The following is a 20205-nucleotide window of genomic DNA, read 5'->3' on the forward strand; positions in this document are numbered from 1 at the left end:
TTATAAAGCAGCTGTTTTCCAAACTAAAAGTCACAGCCATTTCTCATTGTACCCTCTGTCAATCAACTGATTATCAAAATGGAAAATCTTCAAGAGTTATTATTCCAAAGGTCTGAGCCCCTCTGCCATTTTTAGTTTATCATAATGCAATTCAATCTGTCAGTGAATGTCACTTTGCTCATGTACACTTTGCTTGTAATGCTTTCAGTGTAACAAAATATAGTCACTCCCACCATTTCTTAATCTTCTGCTGGTATTCAGGCCATTTTAAGAAGGTGACCTAGTATCATTCTCTCAGGCATTCAGTTAATCTGGTGCAAAAGAACTTTAAATAAGTAGCTGCTCTAGTCTGCTCTAGTCTGTTTTATTGGAGAAGACATGCAGCTTTGCACAAATCCCCATGCTGGATACCTAAGACAAAACCTGGAAAGATATGTGCTCATATATTATTAATAAGTTATATTTTGGGGTTTAAATGACCTTTCACTTAATGCTCTAAAAGTGCTGTAGAGATATTAACCCCCCACCATACCCTTTGGACAGAAGTAAACACAGGACCCACAGAGTACAAGTAACTTGCTCAAGGTCACAGAGCAAAGGCTGTATGTGCATCTTGGCCGAGTGATTCTGCTCTAATAACTAACCTACAATCCCAAACCCCCAGAAAACAATCAAAAACAAAACCAAAACCCATAGTGATTTTCTGTGGTCTGGTAGCACTGGCTGGAAGGGAGGTATACTTTGGATGACTGCAAAATAACCTCACTCAGGTGTGTAAGTTTGAAACACACTTTAATTTTATATGGAATTATAACAGTAATGAAGTGAGATTGAACTCAAATGAATAATGAGTTCTAAATTGAGAAATGGTGTGATAATGCTTTCCATGGTTCAATTAGTCAGCCATCTGTAGTACTTTCTACTAATAGTTACATTGCCTGGTTTAGAAGAGATTTAAACGCCTCTGTCTAGTTTTCAAGAACATGTACCCATTATACAAGAGATATTAGGCATCATGGGGAAAATATAACAGGAAATGGTTGACCCACATCCAATGGATCTAAGTTTAATATTAAGACAGTCTGAATATTCAAAATTTTAACTGGAAAAAAAAAAAATCTGACCAGCTGAAACAAACATGCATTTATTTCCTCTGTAATGAGCTACTTCAAAACCCTATCTCAGACTTGAGTATCTTTTTGCCTTCAGTGGCCATTTCCACCATGAAGCCCCTGTTTAGATAATGCCTGGTGTGTTCCCACTCAGTAGGGCTAAGGGTAGAACTGTCTCCTGTCACACTGCAGAAGCATTTGAAAGCACCGATTCCTCACATACAGCTTTATCCTCAGTAAGGGATTTTTTTCCTTCATATCTTGCGTTCATAAGGATCTCATTCTTCATCAAGAAGAGTTAAAAAAGCTACAGAACTGGTATATTTTTATTATTCTTAGGCTGGGATGACAAGATAAGATGTGTCTGTGCTGCAGAATTATCGGTCCAAGGTGAGAACAGGTTAACATGGTAGTTTTGAAGAAGCTGGAGCAAGCTGAAGAAGGTGAAGCAAATCTGTCCTGATTGTCCGAAGAAGAAATAGCTCTACCTGTAGTATTTCCTGAAACCTGATATTATTCCAGAGAAAAATGAAGAGATGACACTCCATGTTTAAAAATGGCTAATACTGACATTATTAGAGTATGGAAGGCAGGATTTATTTTCTCAAAAGAGAAGATAAAACACTGAGGAAGGTTGGCTGTATGTTTTAGTTTGTGTTAGAAAGCACTTACTGTACCACCCAGGAGAAAAGGCAATAGAAACCCTCTTTTTAAGGAAGAAAAGTTGACATAATATATGTCTTTACTGATAGTGATAACCCCCGGGTAAATCTATCACTTTGTGACTCATGCAATGCACACAGAAGAGTGTTGCATTGACACATCAATCAGGATTTAAACATATCCTAATTAGTTGCCAGTGCCTGTCACTGAAAGGGCATTAACCTGATGCACAATGAATGAAGTATATTGCCTAAATATTGTCTATGAAAATAGTATTTATTTATATTAATGTTAACCTGCCCTTGACAAACTTTTGTTGTCTTATGACTCTGTTGCAGTTAGTTAATAATTTACTCATAATTACTTGCCTATAAGAAGCTGAATCTTTCATCAAACAAAAGATAAAGTGTTTTATGAACATTTTTATATAAGCAGGATGCATTTCCTTCTAGGAAAGCAATTTAGTAGTAAGCTGTTTTTGCCCATGGGACAAAAGTACCCTTGAAATTCTGACTTAATTTTTCTTGTTTTAGCATGGAATGTATACTGTACTGCTAGAGCTTCTCCAGGACCACACTTACATCACTGAAGTACTGGTTATTCTATGTTGGCTGTATTCTATGTATGGCTGTAGGGTTCTCTAGCACTTAAAACAATTATTTTTTTAATTGTGGGAAACAAACACATTACACGGCTTTGCATTTCACCTGCCTTGATCTTAAGAGACATTGAATGATTATAGAGCTTCATCTCTTCACAGACCTTAAAAAGTTCTAGGCTACACATTTCTTGATACAAAAAGATAACACTAGAAATTTGACATTGTGGAAATTCAGAGAAAAAAATCTTGATTGTAAGTTTACTAAAGTTAATAATACCAAGTAACACCTTATAATACAAATTTATACATTTAACAATAGGCATAATTTATGAAAAAGAGATCAGGTACCATAAACCTCTGTAAACATTAGAAATATTCTAACCATTGCAGTTGTCAATAGGATGCATATTTCAGTTTGTCACATACTGAGGGTAGGTGGGCAATAATGTGTTCTCACATGTATAGCAGTGAACTTCCTTTTAGTAGAGGAGACACTGGGAAAACCTGTTGTGTGAGAGAAAATCATATAATACACAGCAGTGTATTATCAGAGACTTTGAATGAGGCTTGACTGAGAGGGTGAATAGGTGGAAGGTTTGTGATTAATGTGTCTCACAGTTAAATAAAATTCAGTACTCCATTGTCTAAACCTGCATGTTAATTAATAATTAAAAATTATCTGCAGAATATCCACCTATGAATGTTTATGAAAATACTTTATTATGCTGTTCTCTGAAGATATTGCTTCAGTGATTACAAATTGTAACTTGTCTAACTATTGTTAGACATGCACATGTGAATTATTATTAGATATCCACATGTACCCTTCATTGATGCAGCTACAGTCTTGTATTCAAGGGAAAACTGCACCCACTGCATTAGACACAAACAACCCATGCCTCTTCCCAAATAACTTATCTCAGTTCTGACCATAGGTTGAATTACAATTTGCTTATGAGAAACAGAAATTAACATCTGTCCATAGATCAGATTAAATTAAAGCCATGAACATGAGTAGATGCAGCATATGAGACTATTCAGTTAATAAATCTTCATTCTACCATTATTATATTGCCCACAGGCTGCAACTGAAGGTCAAAACCACACTTCCTTTATGTCAGTTGCCATTAGGAATCCCAACATTCCACTGAATTTAGCACAGGAGAAAAAACCACATTTTTGCTGCTGGAAAATACTTCCTTTTTAAGGCAGATTTCATTTTGGCCTTGCATTCAACTATTTTGAATTCAGCCTGAGGGTATTTTGTTTGATAGCTTGCTGCAGGCTTAGTACTGCATGTAAGACTGCTGCATTAGCAGAGCTCTGACATTTGACACTTATCTGTGACTACTGGTACATATTTGATCCTTAGCAGCACCATTGAATCTATCCATGAGAAAACAGAATATTATGTCTTTAGAACACGATTTCAGAGATTCATCTTTCATCACGAGTACAAAAAGTAACTCCAGTTAATCACTGATCCTTCAAAAATTTTGACTAAGTTGGGTATTATTTTTTTCATTATTTTGTTAATTGAAGAACATAAAGTTCCAAACAGAAAAGAAAATGTGAAAGCTATATTAATTCTGGAATTAAAGGTCACCTTTTGCATGCTAGCAAACACAGCCCCAGTAAGACATACATGCTGATGAAGTCAGCAAGCAATTAAGGACATGACTCCTACACAACCTCTTCAGCTTACTAGTCACTTAATCATACAAGGTGTCGAGCCTTGTCACCCTGGACCAAAAACACATGCTTAATTTTCAACATGTGACTCGGTTACAGGATTCTGTGAGATTACTTTTGCATAACATTAGACACCTGTTTAAATGCTTTGCTGGATCAAAGCAGGAATGCTCAGTATTTTGCAGGATTGCGTGTTAAATGTGTTTTATCTCATCCTCCTATTGGAAAAACTCTTTGGTGGAGATATGCTTATGTAGTGGGAAGGGAGAAAGTGTCTTAGTGTCTTCTGATTGTGGTGAGATTCAGCTTTTCAAACCTTACTGTATGGGCTGATGTTTGATAACAAAAGATTTATTTTGTTCCAATTTATTTTCAGTTGCAAATTGGCACTTCTCAGCTATTTACCTCCAGACAAGTGTGAGAGACAAGAAAGCAAAGCAGGTCATTGCAAATGCTGCTCTTCCTGAATTATATTGAGGCTATTGTCAAAAATAAACACCAAGTTCCTAAATGTGAATATATCCTGGGGAGAGCAAAGTGTAAGTGTCATAATGAGTTGCAAAAAAATGGAGTGGCTGCTTGTAAACATATGGTCTCCCCTGCATGGTTTTAGTATGATGTCTGATGTCTGATTTTTCAGTGTTAAGCAGATTTACACCTTGTGGACATGAAATTAGCTAGTGCTCACAGCTGTTCTTCTCAGAGGCTGGTTTCAGAACACACACACATCTTTACATTTTTCATGGTTTTTACATTTAGCTGACTTTTATGAACATTTCCCTTGGCTTAACTGGAGCAGAGCAGCAGTTCTATCCTGCTATTGCTTTGCTCCCTGAACAATTTAAACTGTACACAACAGATTTGGGAGTCAAGTACAGAGTTTACAGTACGTCAAGGCTGGCGGCTGCTTTGGGGAATGACTGGCAGAGCTTCCACTGTAGGGGCTCTGACTCTGACAGCAGTGACTCACTGCGACTGCCACGAGGCAAAGTTGGCTGGTGGACTTGAAAAAGAATCGTCCAATGCAAACAGGCATCTGTAGGTTTGTATTTTACAATGAAACATTTTTTTCCTCACCATAGCCTTTTAGTTGTGCCTTAGAAGTCAAAGCCAAATGATTCCTGGAAGCAAGCAAATAAAGTTACCTGGCCTACACAATTCCAGTATGCAATATGCCAAGTAAAATGAATGGAAAATACTAAAATATGAGGCAATAAATATTTAGTTCTCTAAATTAAATCCATTAGAAGAAATTAGTATTTGTCTTTGTGATCATTATGACGATACCTACGCAGTTCTGGAATGCTGTGTTTGTAGATAGTAGCTATGGCCACAGCATGAACACTGCTGTTGGAAACTGGGGGACACTCTGACTGCTTTGTGTTTTCATAGTTACATCACACACAGGAGATAGATAGATATAGAAATAAATATGGATACAGATACACACACACACACACACATATATATTTGCGTTACTGCTATAGCAGTTGCTGTATTGCTCCATTCTGTTTCTTGGCCTATCTGGAATGACCAAGGGGTATCAATATTTATAAAGCAAACTGGAGAGTTTCCACAAAACCAAAAGTGTACAGAAAGAAGTCCTGGAATTGCCCTGATGTGTTTGCAGAGTGATGTAGCTGTCCTGATTTGATACAACTATAAAAACCCAACACAAACCATGGAGAACTTTTTCCCTGCTTCCTCTTACTGCTCCCGCTGCAGTGGTTCTTTGCACACCACTGCACTTCTCTGTTCTGTCATTGTCATTCAGTGGAGGGTAAAGGATTTGCTTCTTCTCTTTGGTCATCAGGGCCCACTCAGAAAAAGGGGAACTAATGGTGTAAGAGAGATATTTTAAAGGTCTTTTCATGTATGTGATTTGTTTTCCATTTTGTTGACTGCTATTTCTGTAGCTCCTTTTTAAGCCTGTGCTTTAACAGCGATGGCTACAATTGTATCTTCAGAATATCCTGGTATCTTCCTACTTCCTTCTCTTCTGGCTGGAAGGAAATCTCATTAGTAAAAACAGTAATAAACAGGCCCAGGTTCGTGAGAGTCAAGAGTGCTTTTAAGTGTTTGGATTCATATCTATTAAATGCACTTACAGGCCTCAGACCATCCAACATGGCTTAATTAATATCCCTTCTGAGGTCATCATTTTGCTGTCACATTTTTTCAGATTCTAGCCATGTGTTTATGCATTCTGTTAATGCACGAACCATACTAATTTTCCAATAAGAAGTGATCCTATTGGCAAGAAATATCACATCTAATCAAAAGCTGTGTTATTTGGGAAACTTGATAAGAATGAGGAAGTATATATGGGCCCAACTCTTAAACAAAATACAAGGATATACAAGAATTGCTATATTAAAATGATAAAATAAAAAGCCCAAAGAAAATACTCTATGTCTGCACTATTAATTTGTATTAAATTTCTATTCATACCATATGGATTAGCCTGAACAAGGGATTTTCTTTAATATTTTATTTGGCTGGGTTGAGTGCAAGGGTTCCAGTACTCTGGAGACGATCACTCTGAATGACTGGGTGACCCATTAAAGCATTCTGCTGAGGTATGTCTTTGTCCTGCCAGCTGGAGGATTTTGCCAGGGTTAAGTGCCAAAATAGATCTCAATACAAAAGTTTTAACTAATTCAAGGAAATTGTTACGTAACCTCACTGCCAAGAATAGAGTTCACGTATACTGTTACGGAGAGATGTGATGAGGTTGAATATATTCGTATTTGCAAAGTACTTTGATAAGAAGCTGTTACAGTGTGCAATATATTATCATGCTAAATATGTACTTCAGTCTTTGAACAGGGATTGGGCAGACAGAAAATAAGCTAAACAGAATTTTCAATTAATATGCGCTAAAATAGGTAGTCTAAATTCTATGAAAAAACCCAAAATGCTAAGGATAATAATTTGCCATGTGTAAATATATAGTTATGTGCATATTAGTATAATCTCCTGCTAAAATTTCCTCTTTTGAGTCTTTAAGACAAGGACAGTATATCCAACCTTACGTGTTTTACATCAGCATCTCAGAGAGCAAACATTTTGCATTGCAACAAAAATCCCAGAATTATTTCATGATGTGATTTTGCTCCAGTATCCATCTGATCACTACAAATATATTATTCTTCACTCTGTTCTCATGACAAGGTAGGAATAATAAGGAATATTATGAAAGTAAGGCTCAGAATTAACTATGCAAGACATCTGTGCTTATATGTGAAGTCTGGTTGATACTGGGTCTCCAGCATTTGAAGTCAAGACCAAGTGCCCCATTGACCTTAGAAACACAAACCTAGCCTCTTGTCTAGAAGTACTTTTTATTATTATTTTATGCTATTTCTGTGTGTAAGTGCTTGCCCTGCCACAGCTACTGATGTTACATAAAGGCAAAGAGTGTATTCTACAGGGACATCAAAAATGTGAAGGAGGCTGTTGGACACAAACCATTGGAACTTTGGGGTTTTTTTAACCTTGGAAAGTGTTTACCTTTACTGACCCTTAAGCTGATTCTTTAACATTTACACTGTGCCTTTAATCAAAGTTTAGGAAGGTTTTGTATATAACCATTTAACAAAAACATTGTGGTAAACAAGTTTAGGGAATATGGATATAAAAAAGGCTTTTCCCCTTTTTTAATATAATTTTCCTCAAGATAATAACATGCAATTGTTTTCTATCATTTTCCCAGATTCAGTTAGGCCATATATGCCTTATGGAAAAACTGGGGAGTTTTTCTTATTCTCTCACATTTCTCCTCTTAAGAAAAAAAAGATATTATTTGTATAATGTAGTCATCATTTAGAGAACACATAAATCTTAGCACTGTTACTCCATTCATATGTTTTGTTTTTTTTTCCAAACTGTCATGCCAAATTAATCCCTGGTGCAATATTGTGTCACCAGTGAAGCTGTGCCACTTGCTTGGACTCTTTAGTTTTAATTGAAAGATTTATCATTCCAGAGTTTCTCTGTCTTCTGTACTTAGTACATAGATCCTTGGAAACCCTGACTGCTTTGCCATTACTGTCTCTTTTCTTTATATAGTGTATCTTTTTCTTGTTTTTTAGTCATGGTTTCTTTTAACAGAACGTGTGGAAAGTTTTCTCATATAACCATTAAGCAAAATAAAAAACCCACTGTGATTTGTACTTGACTCATATAGGTACAGTTATGCAACTTTATTTAGCTTGTTGCATTTATTGCACTTAATTAAATAATTTGTTATTGATAATGTGTAATTGGGCAAGTTGTATTATGATTAAATGCAATAGCTTGTTCTTCCTCAGATATTTAATTGCTAAAACCAAGAATGCCAAGGGGTTTGGATAAATGATGAACAGAGTTGGGTGTTTTAATTGCAAAGATCCAGGATTGATGAATATTTTAAATACTTCTGTAATACTGTACACAGAATATCCACAAGAGGGAACTGTTTTACATAAAGAGGAGTCATTTCCTTGCTGCTAAAAAACTGCTTTCTGGAACCAAATCCTCCAGAATTACGTTGAGTAGACATGATTGTGTCCTGGACTATGCTACATGGTAAGAACAGGAAAAACACAGGTCAGCACAGTGTTTGTCATGATCTGTAAATAGTATTGTTAACCAAGTAAATTTTGAGCTCTTGTGTTGAAATATTAAATAGACAACTAATCTGAAGAGTAATCCATTGAAGCTTTCTATTTGTTTGGAAGAGATCTCTCCAGGATGCAGAACTTGAAAACCTTGTTTAGTCTGAAGGCAACATGAAATGGAGTTGTTGCCTCAGTAAATGAAGCATACAGCCCCAGGGGGATTTCTCAAACTCTGTTTTATAGAGTCTGCACTGGAAAGCAGCCCTTTCTTTATTCATAAAGGAGTAAGCTCAAACGGGACTTAAGGGAAGGGATATTCCTTCAAGGATCATTTTTACCTCTGTCTATGAATAGGTGAACAAAGTACAAAGTTACCTACTTCGCTTTGTCTTTTGCAGATACTTCCTAGTAAGGAAACTTTCAACTGGTAAGGTAAGTCTCACCAATTGATATCAATATTTACTTTTCAGTGTGAGTTTCATGGTAAATATTTGTAGAACTGGGCCATATTTATGTAAATAGAAGTTTATACAGATAAAGCAAAAGGTTTTCCCCTGGATATATAGTGTGAAATTTATAAACTAGGACTCCTATTGTATGTGTTGATTGGTTCATGAACAGTTTTTGAGCATCAGAACTAAAAAGCAGCCTTTTACAAATGATCACAATAAATCTATCCATGTCCAAATCTGCGTTTAAACTGTGTGAACATGTTTGAACCAAATTATTTGAACATACGGACTATATTTTGTGGTGCACTTGCTTTTCTTTAGGAGCATCTTTGGTATGTGTGGGTACAGTATTATGGGGATGATATTTTAGAAGTGCCTAACGATTCTGTTCGCATCTGGAGCGCCCTTGAAACCAGTGTCTGCACTGCTCAGCTGCAGCAGCATTGAGTATATGAGTCAGATAAATGCTTTTTAACTTGTACCTTCTGAATGTGTAAAGCAAGAAAATGTATTTTCAGACTGCAGCCTCTCTGTCAAATCTTCTGGGCCCTCAAACAACAGCGAGAGAGGATGCACGTCACAGCCATGGCTTCAGAGACTCAGTACTTGTTATCTGCCAGACCAGAATACGGAAGAAATCCCACCATGCAAAAGCCTTTCCTGGGATGTGTTGTGCAGCTGCTCTTCATTGTCCTCGACCTTCGAAGTGCACAGGGCTTGTAGTTTCTATTAGCTGTAAGAGTGTCTGTAAGTACATGGCACTTCTGAAGATCAGACATCAAGTGCCTGTGGTACGATGCTCCTGCCCTTGTTCCACTCCTGGTGTTTGCTGATGGATAAAAGGATCCCTAGGTATCTGTGGGGCTGTGAAAAGGTTGTTCCTCCAACACCACCCCAGGAATGCAGAGCAAATGGCCATGAGGACCAGGTTCTGAGACTAGGACCCAAGGCTGTGCGATCCTGTCATGGCAACACTTTGCAGTCCAGGTGGCTTTCTAGCTGTGGGGAGGGTTGGTAATGAAAAGACATGGGAGAGGGCAGCAGCTGTGACAGTGCAGTCTGGGCTTGCATGTGGCAGCTGTGACATGCAGTTTCTTTTCAATCTGACTAGTTTTCTGCATATAGAAATCCTCAACTAAATTCCATTACAAGTCTCCTGGGAGTGGCCTACTTCAGGTCTGCTATGTAACTGACTGTTTTTCTCTGGGAAAAAGTAATTTAGGATTTTTCTTACCTGTATACACTTCCACGACATTATCTAATGCCTTCTCTATTCAGAAGCCCCTATTAAACCCTTCTTGAAAAAGGAAGCTTTCTCTTGAAGGAGCAGACTGGAGGAGCAGGTTGGAAAGAGACATAACGATAAACTCACAGAGTCAGACAAACAGTGGTGTTACTGCATGAAAAAAGGGTGAGAGGGTTAGAGAGCCCCATAAAAGGCTTTGGGAACTCATAAAATCTCATTACCTTAAGTAGAAAACAAAAACAAACAAGCCCCTGGCAGATGCAGAAACAGAAACCACGACTAGTAAAGGTTAAGAGATTACTATTTCATAATGGTGGTTCTCTGCCGGTATAGCAACTAGATAAGATGGGGGAATGTCACGCTCACAAAGGCTGCTGTATTTTACCCTTGGAAAGATGTCAAGAGGATCTGCATAATACTTTGTACAGACAACCCAGTGAGCAGACCATGTGCCAAACAGAGATTTTAATTTATATATAAATGAATAGACATATAAATTTCTCTGCTTTTCAAAGTGAATCGGAAAAAAAAGTAGGAGGTGACTATCCAGATTTTCTTGCTGGCTTCCCCTTTCACCCCCATCCTCCCCAAGTGTGTAATTTTAAATCGTTATTCATATTCCTAGGGATGAAATTCAGGAATGTTCTCGGGATGTGCGGCAATTTACGGCGTGTTTGCGGAGCGTTTGCAGTACTTCCCCGTGTCAATTAAAGACAAGCCACGAACGCCTTCAGCGGAAAAACCCACGCCACGGTCCCCGGTGTTTATTTCACGCTCCCTTAGCGCGTTTCCATGCCAGCTGCCCCCCTCCCGCGCCGTGCGCATCCCCGGGCACCTGCTGCTGCAGCTCAACCGCCTCCTGCGAGCCCCGAGCGCGCCCCGCTCCCTCCTCCCCCGCTGCCCCCGCTGCAGCCCCGGGCCCGCCGCCCCCGAGGGCGCCCTTGCGGCCGCGCCGCGGAGGGGTCGCGCCGGCCGCGGTGCCGCGCTGCGCTGCGGGCGAGGGGCGCGGGCGATGGGCGCGGGGGCCCGGCGGGGCTGCGGGGGCCGGGGCCGTGACTGCGCCGTGCGTTCGCGGCTGCGTCATGAGAACCTCCAACCCGGCCCCGCGCACGGCCGGCGCGGGGGGGCCGCTGCCGCCTGCCCCCGCCCCACCGCGGCTGCGGAGGGCGCGGCGCGGCGGCGATGGGCGCGCCAGGGCCGGCGGGACTTGTTGGACCGGCAGCCCCCCGGCGCGGCCGGGCACCGCCTCGCCGCCACCTGTGAAGCGCCTTCCTCGGCACACAGCCCCCGCTCCCGCCTCGCCGTCCTCCGGAGCGGGCGCTCGGCGCTTCGAGCTCGGGACCGAGCGGCCGCGGGGCGGGGAGCGCTGCCCATGGGGCGCCGGGGGCCCGCCTGAGCCGGCGCCCCCAGCCCCGGCGGCAGCGGCAGCGCGGCACCCCCTGCCCGCCCGGCACCCCCGGCCCGCGGGGCCTTTGATGCGCCCCCGGAGCGGCCGCGGCTGCGGGCGCGGGGCCGTCGCGTCCCCCGGCGGCACAGAGGGAGGGGCGGGAGCCGGCGGCGCCGCTGCGCGTGTGGGAGCAACAGCCTGAGCGACAGCCGGGCCCTGGAGGGAGCTCCTGAAGGATGGGCGAGGAGGCGGCGGCAGCGGCAGCGCACGCACAGATGGGCCAGCGGAGGATGAATTAGGAGCCACAGGAGGCTGCAGCCGGCACCGAGGGGGGAAGAAGAGAGGAAGGGGCTGGACTTGGAAGAGGAGGAGGAGGAGGAGGGTGCGCGGGCTGGGGGGGTGACTGAGTATCTCTAATAACAAGTTAAAGACTAATAACAATAATAACAGACCACCTCCGGGAGGATCCGCGGCGGAGGCTGAGTGAGGGATCCCCGCTGAGGCCAGCGGGGTCGCAGCGCTGGGTATCTTGGAGAGACGCTCAGAGGCATCAGTTTGTGGTGGTGGTGGATGATTTTTTTTGGGGTGGGCGGGGTAGGGGCTGTGTATGCGGGAGAAGGAAGGGGTGGGAATCTGAGGAGGAGACTATATTTTTATTATTTTTAATTTTTTTTTTTTTAAATATTATCTTCGCCGTACAAAGAGGACGCTCGGAATTCACCGGCCTGTCGGCTCCCGAGAGGGACCCGGGAATTGTGCGGTCGCTTTTCTTCACCTGCTTTTTTTTTTTTTTTTTTTGGTTGGTTGGTTGGTTTGTTTTTTTTTTTGTTTGTTTTGACTGGGGGCTTTTTATTTTTATTACTCTCCTTATCCTTCCCCGCTGAGCAGCGGCGGCGGCAGCAGCAATATGGCTGGTGATGGGCTTTTTGGGGGGCGCTGGCGGCGGGAGGAGCTCTCGGAAGCCCCTGCGCGCCCGGCTCGCTGTTAGCTATGGCAAATGGCAGCGGCGGCGGCTCCTACCCGGGCGGCAGCGGCAGCGGCATTAGAATGAGTAACAATATCAACGCCAACAATCTCAACACAGACTCGTCCTCCTCCCCCGTCAATGTGCCCAAGATGGATGCGCTCATCATCCCGGTGACCATGGAGGTGCCCTGCGATAGCCGCGGACAGCGCATGTGGTGGGCTTTCCTCGCCTCATCCATGGTTACTTTCTTTGGGGGACTGTTTATCATCCTGCTGTGGAGGACCCTCAAGTACCTGTGGACTGTCTGCTGCCACTGCGGGGTCAAAAACAAGGTAACTCTCCCTTCCCTTCCCCTCCTGCTGCCGGTGATGGTTTGGTGCGGTGGTGGTGAGGAGTAGGAGCCCAGCCTTGTAGACCAGGACACCTGGGCGAGTGGCGGTAGGGCTGCCGATGGCGGTGCGCTGGCTGCTCTCGGCTTAGGGCTGACACGGGCTCTTGGGAGCTGCAGCGTGGGCACCGGAGCTGGAGGGGAGAGGTGGTGGGTGCAGTCCCGAGGCGCTTCCCCGTTCCCCCTCCCACGCAGGCACTCTCGTTTTCGTCTGGTGGCATGGAAGTTTCACCTGGTGTGCGACTCTCTGTGTCCCCGTCAGAGAGGCACATGGTGGTGTGGTGGGACAGTGCGGATCAGAAGTTTATATTGCACCCTTGGGACCGCATATGATGGGGTGGGCGCTTGAGTATGCTGATCTAAACTCTCAGTTGCCTCGTGGGATAAGAAACCGGCAAAATCGGAAGGGTAGATTTCTCACTCAAGTGTATCTTTATAAAGCTAGTTCCACTCCCTGAGAATCTCTGACATTTCTGTTTGTTAAATTAATGTAGCTATCTAGAAGTATTCTGTACATTTGTAAGTGTTCTCTTCACCTAAGTGTCAAGTCTTTGAGGCAGCCTCTCTGCCCCTTTGATTTTAGCATATTACCAGCTGGAAGAAAGCATAGTACGTGAAGTAAGTTCAGTTTCTGCTTTAAAGGGTCTATTTTCAAACCAAAGCTAAGAACTTGCTCAAGTCCAGACTTTAATTTCTGATTATGAAAAATGAGATAGAAAGTGTTACAACTCTGTATTGTGAAAGTGGATTTTGACAGACCCCAAAATAGATCAGCACCTAGAGTTTCTCCCCTTCCCTTTTCACATTTTTTGAATTACAAATGGAATAATATCTGCTTCAGTTATTCCTGGCACACAGACACCCACAAAAACACACACACCTTTTAATATATGGTTGCTAGGTTGCTGGTTTGCTTTGACGTACAGTGAGCTGTCTTCCCTTTTCTCCTGTCACCTCCCCCCTAAACACACAGCACATATACACCAGCTGTATGGAGGGCCCAGCACCTAGGGGAAACCAGGAACAAAGTTAGGGCATGGAAAGTTATGGTACTTGTTTGTTGCATAGTTTGGGTCGCCTAAATGAACCTCCACATTCCAGCTGGAAGTTAAACTATTCCAGTGAGCTTGGCCTGTCTGTGGAAGGAGTGATTGCTAAAGTTAAGGAATAAAAGCTTTTAAGTTAGCACTGAGCATCAGGAATCCTGTCAGGCAGCACTGCTTTTCTGTAGGCTTTTTTTTTTTTCATTCAAAGCCAAACCTGAACTTTCTTAAAGAGGTGTTAGCCAGGTATGATGACACAGCTCTAATGAATTTGTGATAATAAGGTACTATTTCCTACAGCAGTAAAAAGCAATTTTCAAGGAAGGGTGAGTAGCGAAGACTCAACCTTTGGTTTTGCTGTGTATTTAGCATTTCTGCCTCCACAGAGCAAGACGAATCTACAAAGGCTATCAGAGATCTTGACGAAAAAGAAAAATCTGCGTGCTATTACCTCATGCTTCTTCCCTTGAGAGAGTAACAAGTTAGAGACTTGTACACAGACTTCTTATGCGTGGTTTCTTGGTGGGTACTGTTGGTCAGGTAGTCCGTTATTGGGACACTCTCAGTTAAAGCAGATCAGTAATTTCTTAACCAGTATAGGAAGATTTGTGCGAATTGTCTTTAAAACCTCTTGGGCTAAATGTGGCAATTTAGTAACAGGCTTAGTTGAGGGCTTCAATCACTTCCAGTCCGAATAGTTTGATGTATTATGGCTATGGCAGGTTGTAAGATTTCAGTTTGTTTCATCTTTGAGACTGAAGTAGTTCCATGAATGTCATTCCCTGGGGCAAGAGGATAAAGGGCTCTGCAGGTAGGGGGAGATAGATGTCTCCTTTTAGGAAACAAAAGATTTGTTAGGAAACAAATCTCCTATTTGTTTCACTTGTAAGGATTTTCAAGACTCGGAAAGAACTTTCAAGGGCTCATCCTGCATTCCTTATACGATAAATTGGGGAATTGGAGGGAATTATCTGTATGCAAGGATGTTAGTTATAACTAGTTATTGCAAAACACTTTTCGAGTATTTAGGGCATAAAGGCTAACTGAAGTAACAACTGGGATTATCTGAAATTTTGCTGTTATCAAGCACATACTTTGCTGCTTGGTGAGTTGGAAAAAGCTGCTGAGGCTGCTGGTGAGAAATGTGAATGCATATATATTTTATGTTGACTCTATTGGGCCTGCTACAGCAGGAATTTTAGAAGGAGTAGCTCCTCCTACTGCAGGGTTGAAGAAGTTTTCTGCATGTTAGGAGCTTTCTTTTCCTGTGCTGACTCTTCTGCTGCTCCACAGGTTGCGGGGGAGTTGGGCTATCCAGCATCATCTCACTGTCTACATAAAGAGCAGTCCCAGTGAGAGAGCTAAAAGAAATCTTCCTCATGTCTACTTTCTGCGGCCTGTTATTAAATAATTCACATGTATATGTGAATAATTCAGAGTTACTGTGCTAACACTCGTGTTTGTATCTGTAATTGCAAAGAATTGCAAAAAGTTTCATTTTTTTTTCTCCCTGCTATATTCTAGGCATGACATTGTATTCTATGGATTTGTCGATGATTGTGAACTTTGGGATGTAAAATTTTTTAATGACTGCATAGAAGGATTTAAGAGTGTGGTTTGTTTGGAGTGTCCCCCTCTGCAACTCATTCAATTTAAAGCTGGAGTTTAAAACCACGATATAAAGAGTTTAACACTTTGTGGTATGAAATTTCATTAATTTTTTTTCCTTTGGAGATAAGAAAGTCAAGATACTGTAAGTCAAGAATATGAAAACAGCTAACAGAATCATCAACATTATCCCTTAAAATTTCATATCTAATTAATGTAATTGCATATAAGTAGAACATCACTCTTAACCATGTACTAAAAATGATTGTTGAAATTTTAGGGTTTTCATGCTCCGTACTTGCTTCATGAGTCGGAATTAAAAAAAAAACAAAACTGCCCAAAAAAATGTAAATCTTTACCTTTGTTGTCAGTGTTTCATGTAGTGTGACAGTCATTAATATCAGAGCCCTTGTATTCCTTTATTTAATATGGTAAATAATTTTAGATGCATTTTTTTTCAAAATTAGCTACAGTCTATCTGCAGCCAGCCTTAAAAAATGCTGGTTTTCTTCTCAGTGTTTACATATACACTTTTAGTGGTGCTTAGATACAGCTAAATAACTTGTCTGGTCATTGCTTGTTCTTTCTCACTTGACCAACCGATTTCTGTTTGTGTATGAAAAGTAGAATGTGAGATTAAACTTCATTGGGTTGGACTCTGGCATTAGTTGTTCTTGTTTATAGTAGCAGCAGAAAAATAAAATAAATATACATGGTGATGTACACATCGTGGCTAAATGCACATTATACAGTCTATAGTTCTTTGATTATATGGATCTGCCTCTGCATTTTCTATGCTCCTGGAGGGCATTTTCTGCTGTCATTATCTGGTATCATATTTTGGCTTTGAACAAACTCCAAAACCATAAAGAAGGAGCAGTGGAATGAGAGAGCAAAGGTTTGGAGAACAGTCAGTTCCTGGAGCTGGTCAGTGCAGAATCAAATGGAATTTGTTTCATTTTGAAGAATACGATACGAGACCCTTTATTGCTGTTCCTTGGTTCCCCAATGAAGGGCACCACTTACAAACCTTATGTCATCGGGCTCCAGCAGGTAGAGTACATCCTTGTTGTGATGCTTTCAGTGTTTTGGAAGAGCTTTTCCTCCCTGCAACTCAGGACTTGTATATGTATAAAATGAAATTATGATTATAGGTAGCAGTTGTTAGCCTGCAATTACAAGCCCTAATAGTCTTTTTTTGACCTTGGTCTACGTATTTTTGAAATGTAGTAAGTTACACAGTGCTAGATTTGGTCAGTAGAAACCAAGCAACATCCCCATTTGTTTTGAATAGAAAAAAACCTGGTTTTGCTGGAAATACAATATTTGCAGAAGTCGTCTTTGAAAAGTTAAGAATTTCAACGCAGAATTCTAAAGCCTGAGAAAATTTGTAAGCAGAAGAATTTAAGTTGTCCATAAAACAAGTGGCATTCATTCCAAGCTGGCTCTTGTGTGGGCGAGGTTTGTTGGTTTCTGAGCAATACCTGCATAAATGTCCTCTCCAAATAAAGAAAGAAATTTGAAGGAGGATCTGTTGAGAAAAGTTCGGGTGTGCATTGGAAGACACGTGTGGACACATAAAGCAGGAGATCCCTTCATTCCAGTCTGTACGTGGGATCGTCACCTTGGCTCTCCTGAAGATGCACTGGGCAGCAGCATCTGATGAACAACTGGGAGGCTCAAGGGATTAGCGGGAACTGTAATGCATTTTGCTGCTCAGTCACATGCACAGCCTGGCTCAGTCATTCCTGTCTCATGGCTGTCAGGTGGTCTGCGTGCAATTATTCCGTGAGAGCCTCACCAGACAGGTTGCCAGTTGAGAGGTGCCCATGGTGGCAGGTCAAGGTCTGAAAGAAAAGGTACTTGCAGCCCTTTGCAGGTGGTGTTTCTACAAGCAGAGAAAGGCACTGGCTGTGGAGAGGTGTATGCTGCTGTTTTTCATGATCTGAAAAGAAAGATACTTCTGGCTCTCTGGAGCTTATAAAGGATTTCGCATTTCATGAGCACATGCTGAAATAGGTTATGCATGCAGAAAAGAGAATGCATAGACAATGATCTAACTTGTAAACCAAACATTCTCAACCAAAAGGTTATTTTGGTACAGTATCATACTTATTTTCAAGGCTTTGCAACGTATACATTTAAGGAGAACATCTGCATTCAGAAGAATCGAAAATCTTACATTTGCAAATCTCTAAATGCTGGTTGTAAACCATTAGATTTCACCTTTTTTCCAGTTTAGCTCAGTAGAAGAAGTGCCTGTAATAGCAGACAAAAAGCTTTTAAGTAACACTGATCCTCACTCAGTGGGGATGTACTCAGATTTGATGCATTGGGATTTCTGAATGTGGAGTGAGGGCAGTTTACAGCCCCAGAGACAGAAACACTGAACATTTAGAGAGCACTAGCCCTAAGTAAAATCTCCACAGGGACGGGATCTAATGGTTATAATTAAAACCAGTAATGATGGTACTTGTGTGTCCTGTATTATTGCAAGAAAGTGGATTGTGAATCTTAGTCATTGAGTGTCCTTCCTGGGACAAATCCTAAAAAGAAGCTGTAATCTCTAGTCAGGCGCAACACAGAGCAGCAGTCAAGTGTTCCTTCTGAGATTGGCTCTGCTATTCTGTGGAATGCAACTCAAAGTGACAAAAGTTTATATAAATTTCAGGGCTGGCTGGTGATAATTCCTCAGCCGGATCAGGCGGGAGTTCAGTAGCAGCAAGGCATCCTGTAGTGTGAAGCTGGGAGGGCAGCAGTCGCTGGGGAGGTGTAAACATGAAAATAACACTAGATGGGACTGGGGCACAGGGTGTCCCTTTGGTTTTACTAAACATACCTAGTCACATTGCATAAAACTGCATTTTACATGTATGAAAATTACTGAATTATCAGAAGTCTGAGGAGGGTACAGTGAATGCAGCTTGTAGAGGTTTTCTGAGGGAAAGATTGCTGAAACATTATATGTGGGTGTTAATGGTTAAAAAATATTTTTCACCCCCACATATGGTTTTAGTGGCAAAAGGAAAGGAACTACACTTTAAAAAGCTGTGTTTCTGTAGCTGGTTTATAAGCTGCTACATGGCTGAGGGTTTAGAATCCTAGAACAGCTAGCTTGAGTTGGGAGGGAGCCGTAAGGATCATTGGGTCGAGCTCCCTACTCCTTGCAGGAGTACAGTGCCTGACTGGGAAGTCGGTGCAAAACTCCATTAGATCACAGGACTGCATTGGCGTTTATGCGGAATTACACAGGGCTAAATGCTCCGGTTCCAAATTAGACCTCATGGCTTGTCAGTGTGGGCACTTTGTGCAGGGCACACAGGTCACCTTGGGTGACAGTGAAGGGTGGAAAAGCAGCAGAGTCTGAGTAAATGAGAAGGAATGATACCTATCTTCCACGCCTGTCAGAGACATACTGGTCAGGAAGTGCCCATTTTGAATCCTGGTGGTATTTATAGCCTGAGAATACATTGGGTTTGCATCTTTGAGAGGAACACTTCATTTCCATATATAGTATACATGGTTCTGTTTAAATGAATGTGCTGCCACTGAAATGTGTTGAGATGATACATTGCATGGATTTGTCTGTTTGAGAGTTACAGAAATGAGAGTTATCCAAGGTCTGTTGAAATAGAGGGAAGCAGTCCTAATAACTTCAATAGCTTTGGATTCAGGCCTAGATGTTCACAGCGTCCTAGATGAATCAGATTTTTTTTTTTTTTTTTAAATATTCTGATGTTAACATTTTAAGCTTTTAAAAGGTTTTTTCTTTTATTGTAGTAAGTTGTATTTACTTGGTTTGTGGCCGTTATGTCTGAGATTCTAACACAAGGAACATAATATTTAAAAGTCACACACGGTATGTTTTCATTCCGGTCAAGAATTATACCTTCTGCCAGGCTCCCCCTGGAAATCAAAACTTGAGTGCTTGAATGGCTGATAATATCCTATAAAGGCATCTCCCCTGCAAGCTGATGTGCAGTGGTAAATATTGGCTCTTTTTTTAGAACTGCAGTAAGTGCACATTTAATGGGACTGGCAGAGGTCCCTTGCCCCATGGGTCACCTGCAGAACAGACACATGTGCAGCTGCAGCCCCGAGGCCTGCAAACCTTTTTGCATGTCCTGAGCTTCACTACCTAAGTTAAGTATCAGAACTGGTAACGTAGAGTGGAGAAAATACCCCAAATTCATCATCACCAGGATACAAAAATGGGGAGGAGTACTGTAACCTCAGCAACAATTGCAGCATCACACAACAACTGAATAGCTTATCACTCTCACTGTTAAATACAGGTCTACTGTGTTGCATTTTTATTGCTCTTTATATAATAAATTTATAATACAGTTTTGCTTCCCCTTTGTCCAAACAGATGAAGACTAAATATTTTGGCATACTTGCTTATATTTCGTTCATTTTTCATGGTATCTTTTACGTTTTTATCT

General features: G+C 41.6%; 1 protein-coding gene across 23 annotated transcripts in view; it reads left to right on the plus strand.

The window, feature by feature from the left end:
* Positions 1-11984: 11984 nt before the first annotated feature.
* KCNMA1 (potassium calcium-activated channel subfamily M alpha 1) overlaps positions 11985-20205 on the plus strand; it is a 438076-nt gene continuing 429855 nt past the window's right edge. For 20 of the 23 annotated variants that reach the window (XM_014250204.2, XM_088059372.1, XM_014250202.2 and 17 more), the window contains exon 1: positions 12388-13053. In XM_014250204.2, the coding sequence (XP_014105679.1) occupies positions 12745-13053 (309 nt within the window). In that variant the 5' untranslated portion in view covers positions 12388-12744. Of the gene's footprint in view, positions 12137-12183; positions 12315-12387; positions 13054-20205 lie in introns of those variants that run through there. The other 3 variants (XM_088059361.1, XM_088059362.1, XM_088059363.1) reach the window with 3 other exon arrangements.

The sequence above is a fragment of the Pseudopodoces humilis genome, chromosome 9, assembly GCF_049639895.1.
Source record: "Pseudopodoces humilis isolate 2021_Gansu_Grassland_sample_001 chromosome 9, ASM4963989v1, whole genome shotgun sequence".
NCBI classification, from domain to species: Eukaryota; Metazoa; Chordata; class Aves; order Passeriformes; family Paridae; genus Pseudopodoces; species Pseudopodoces humilis.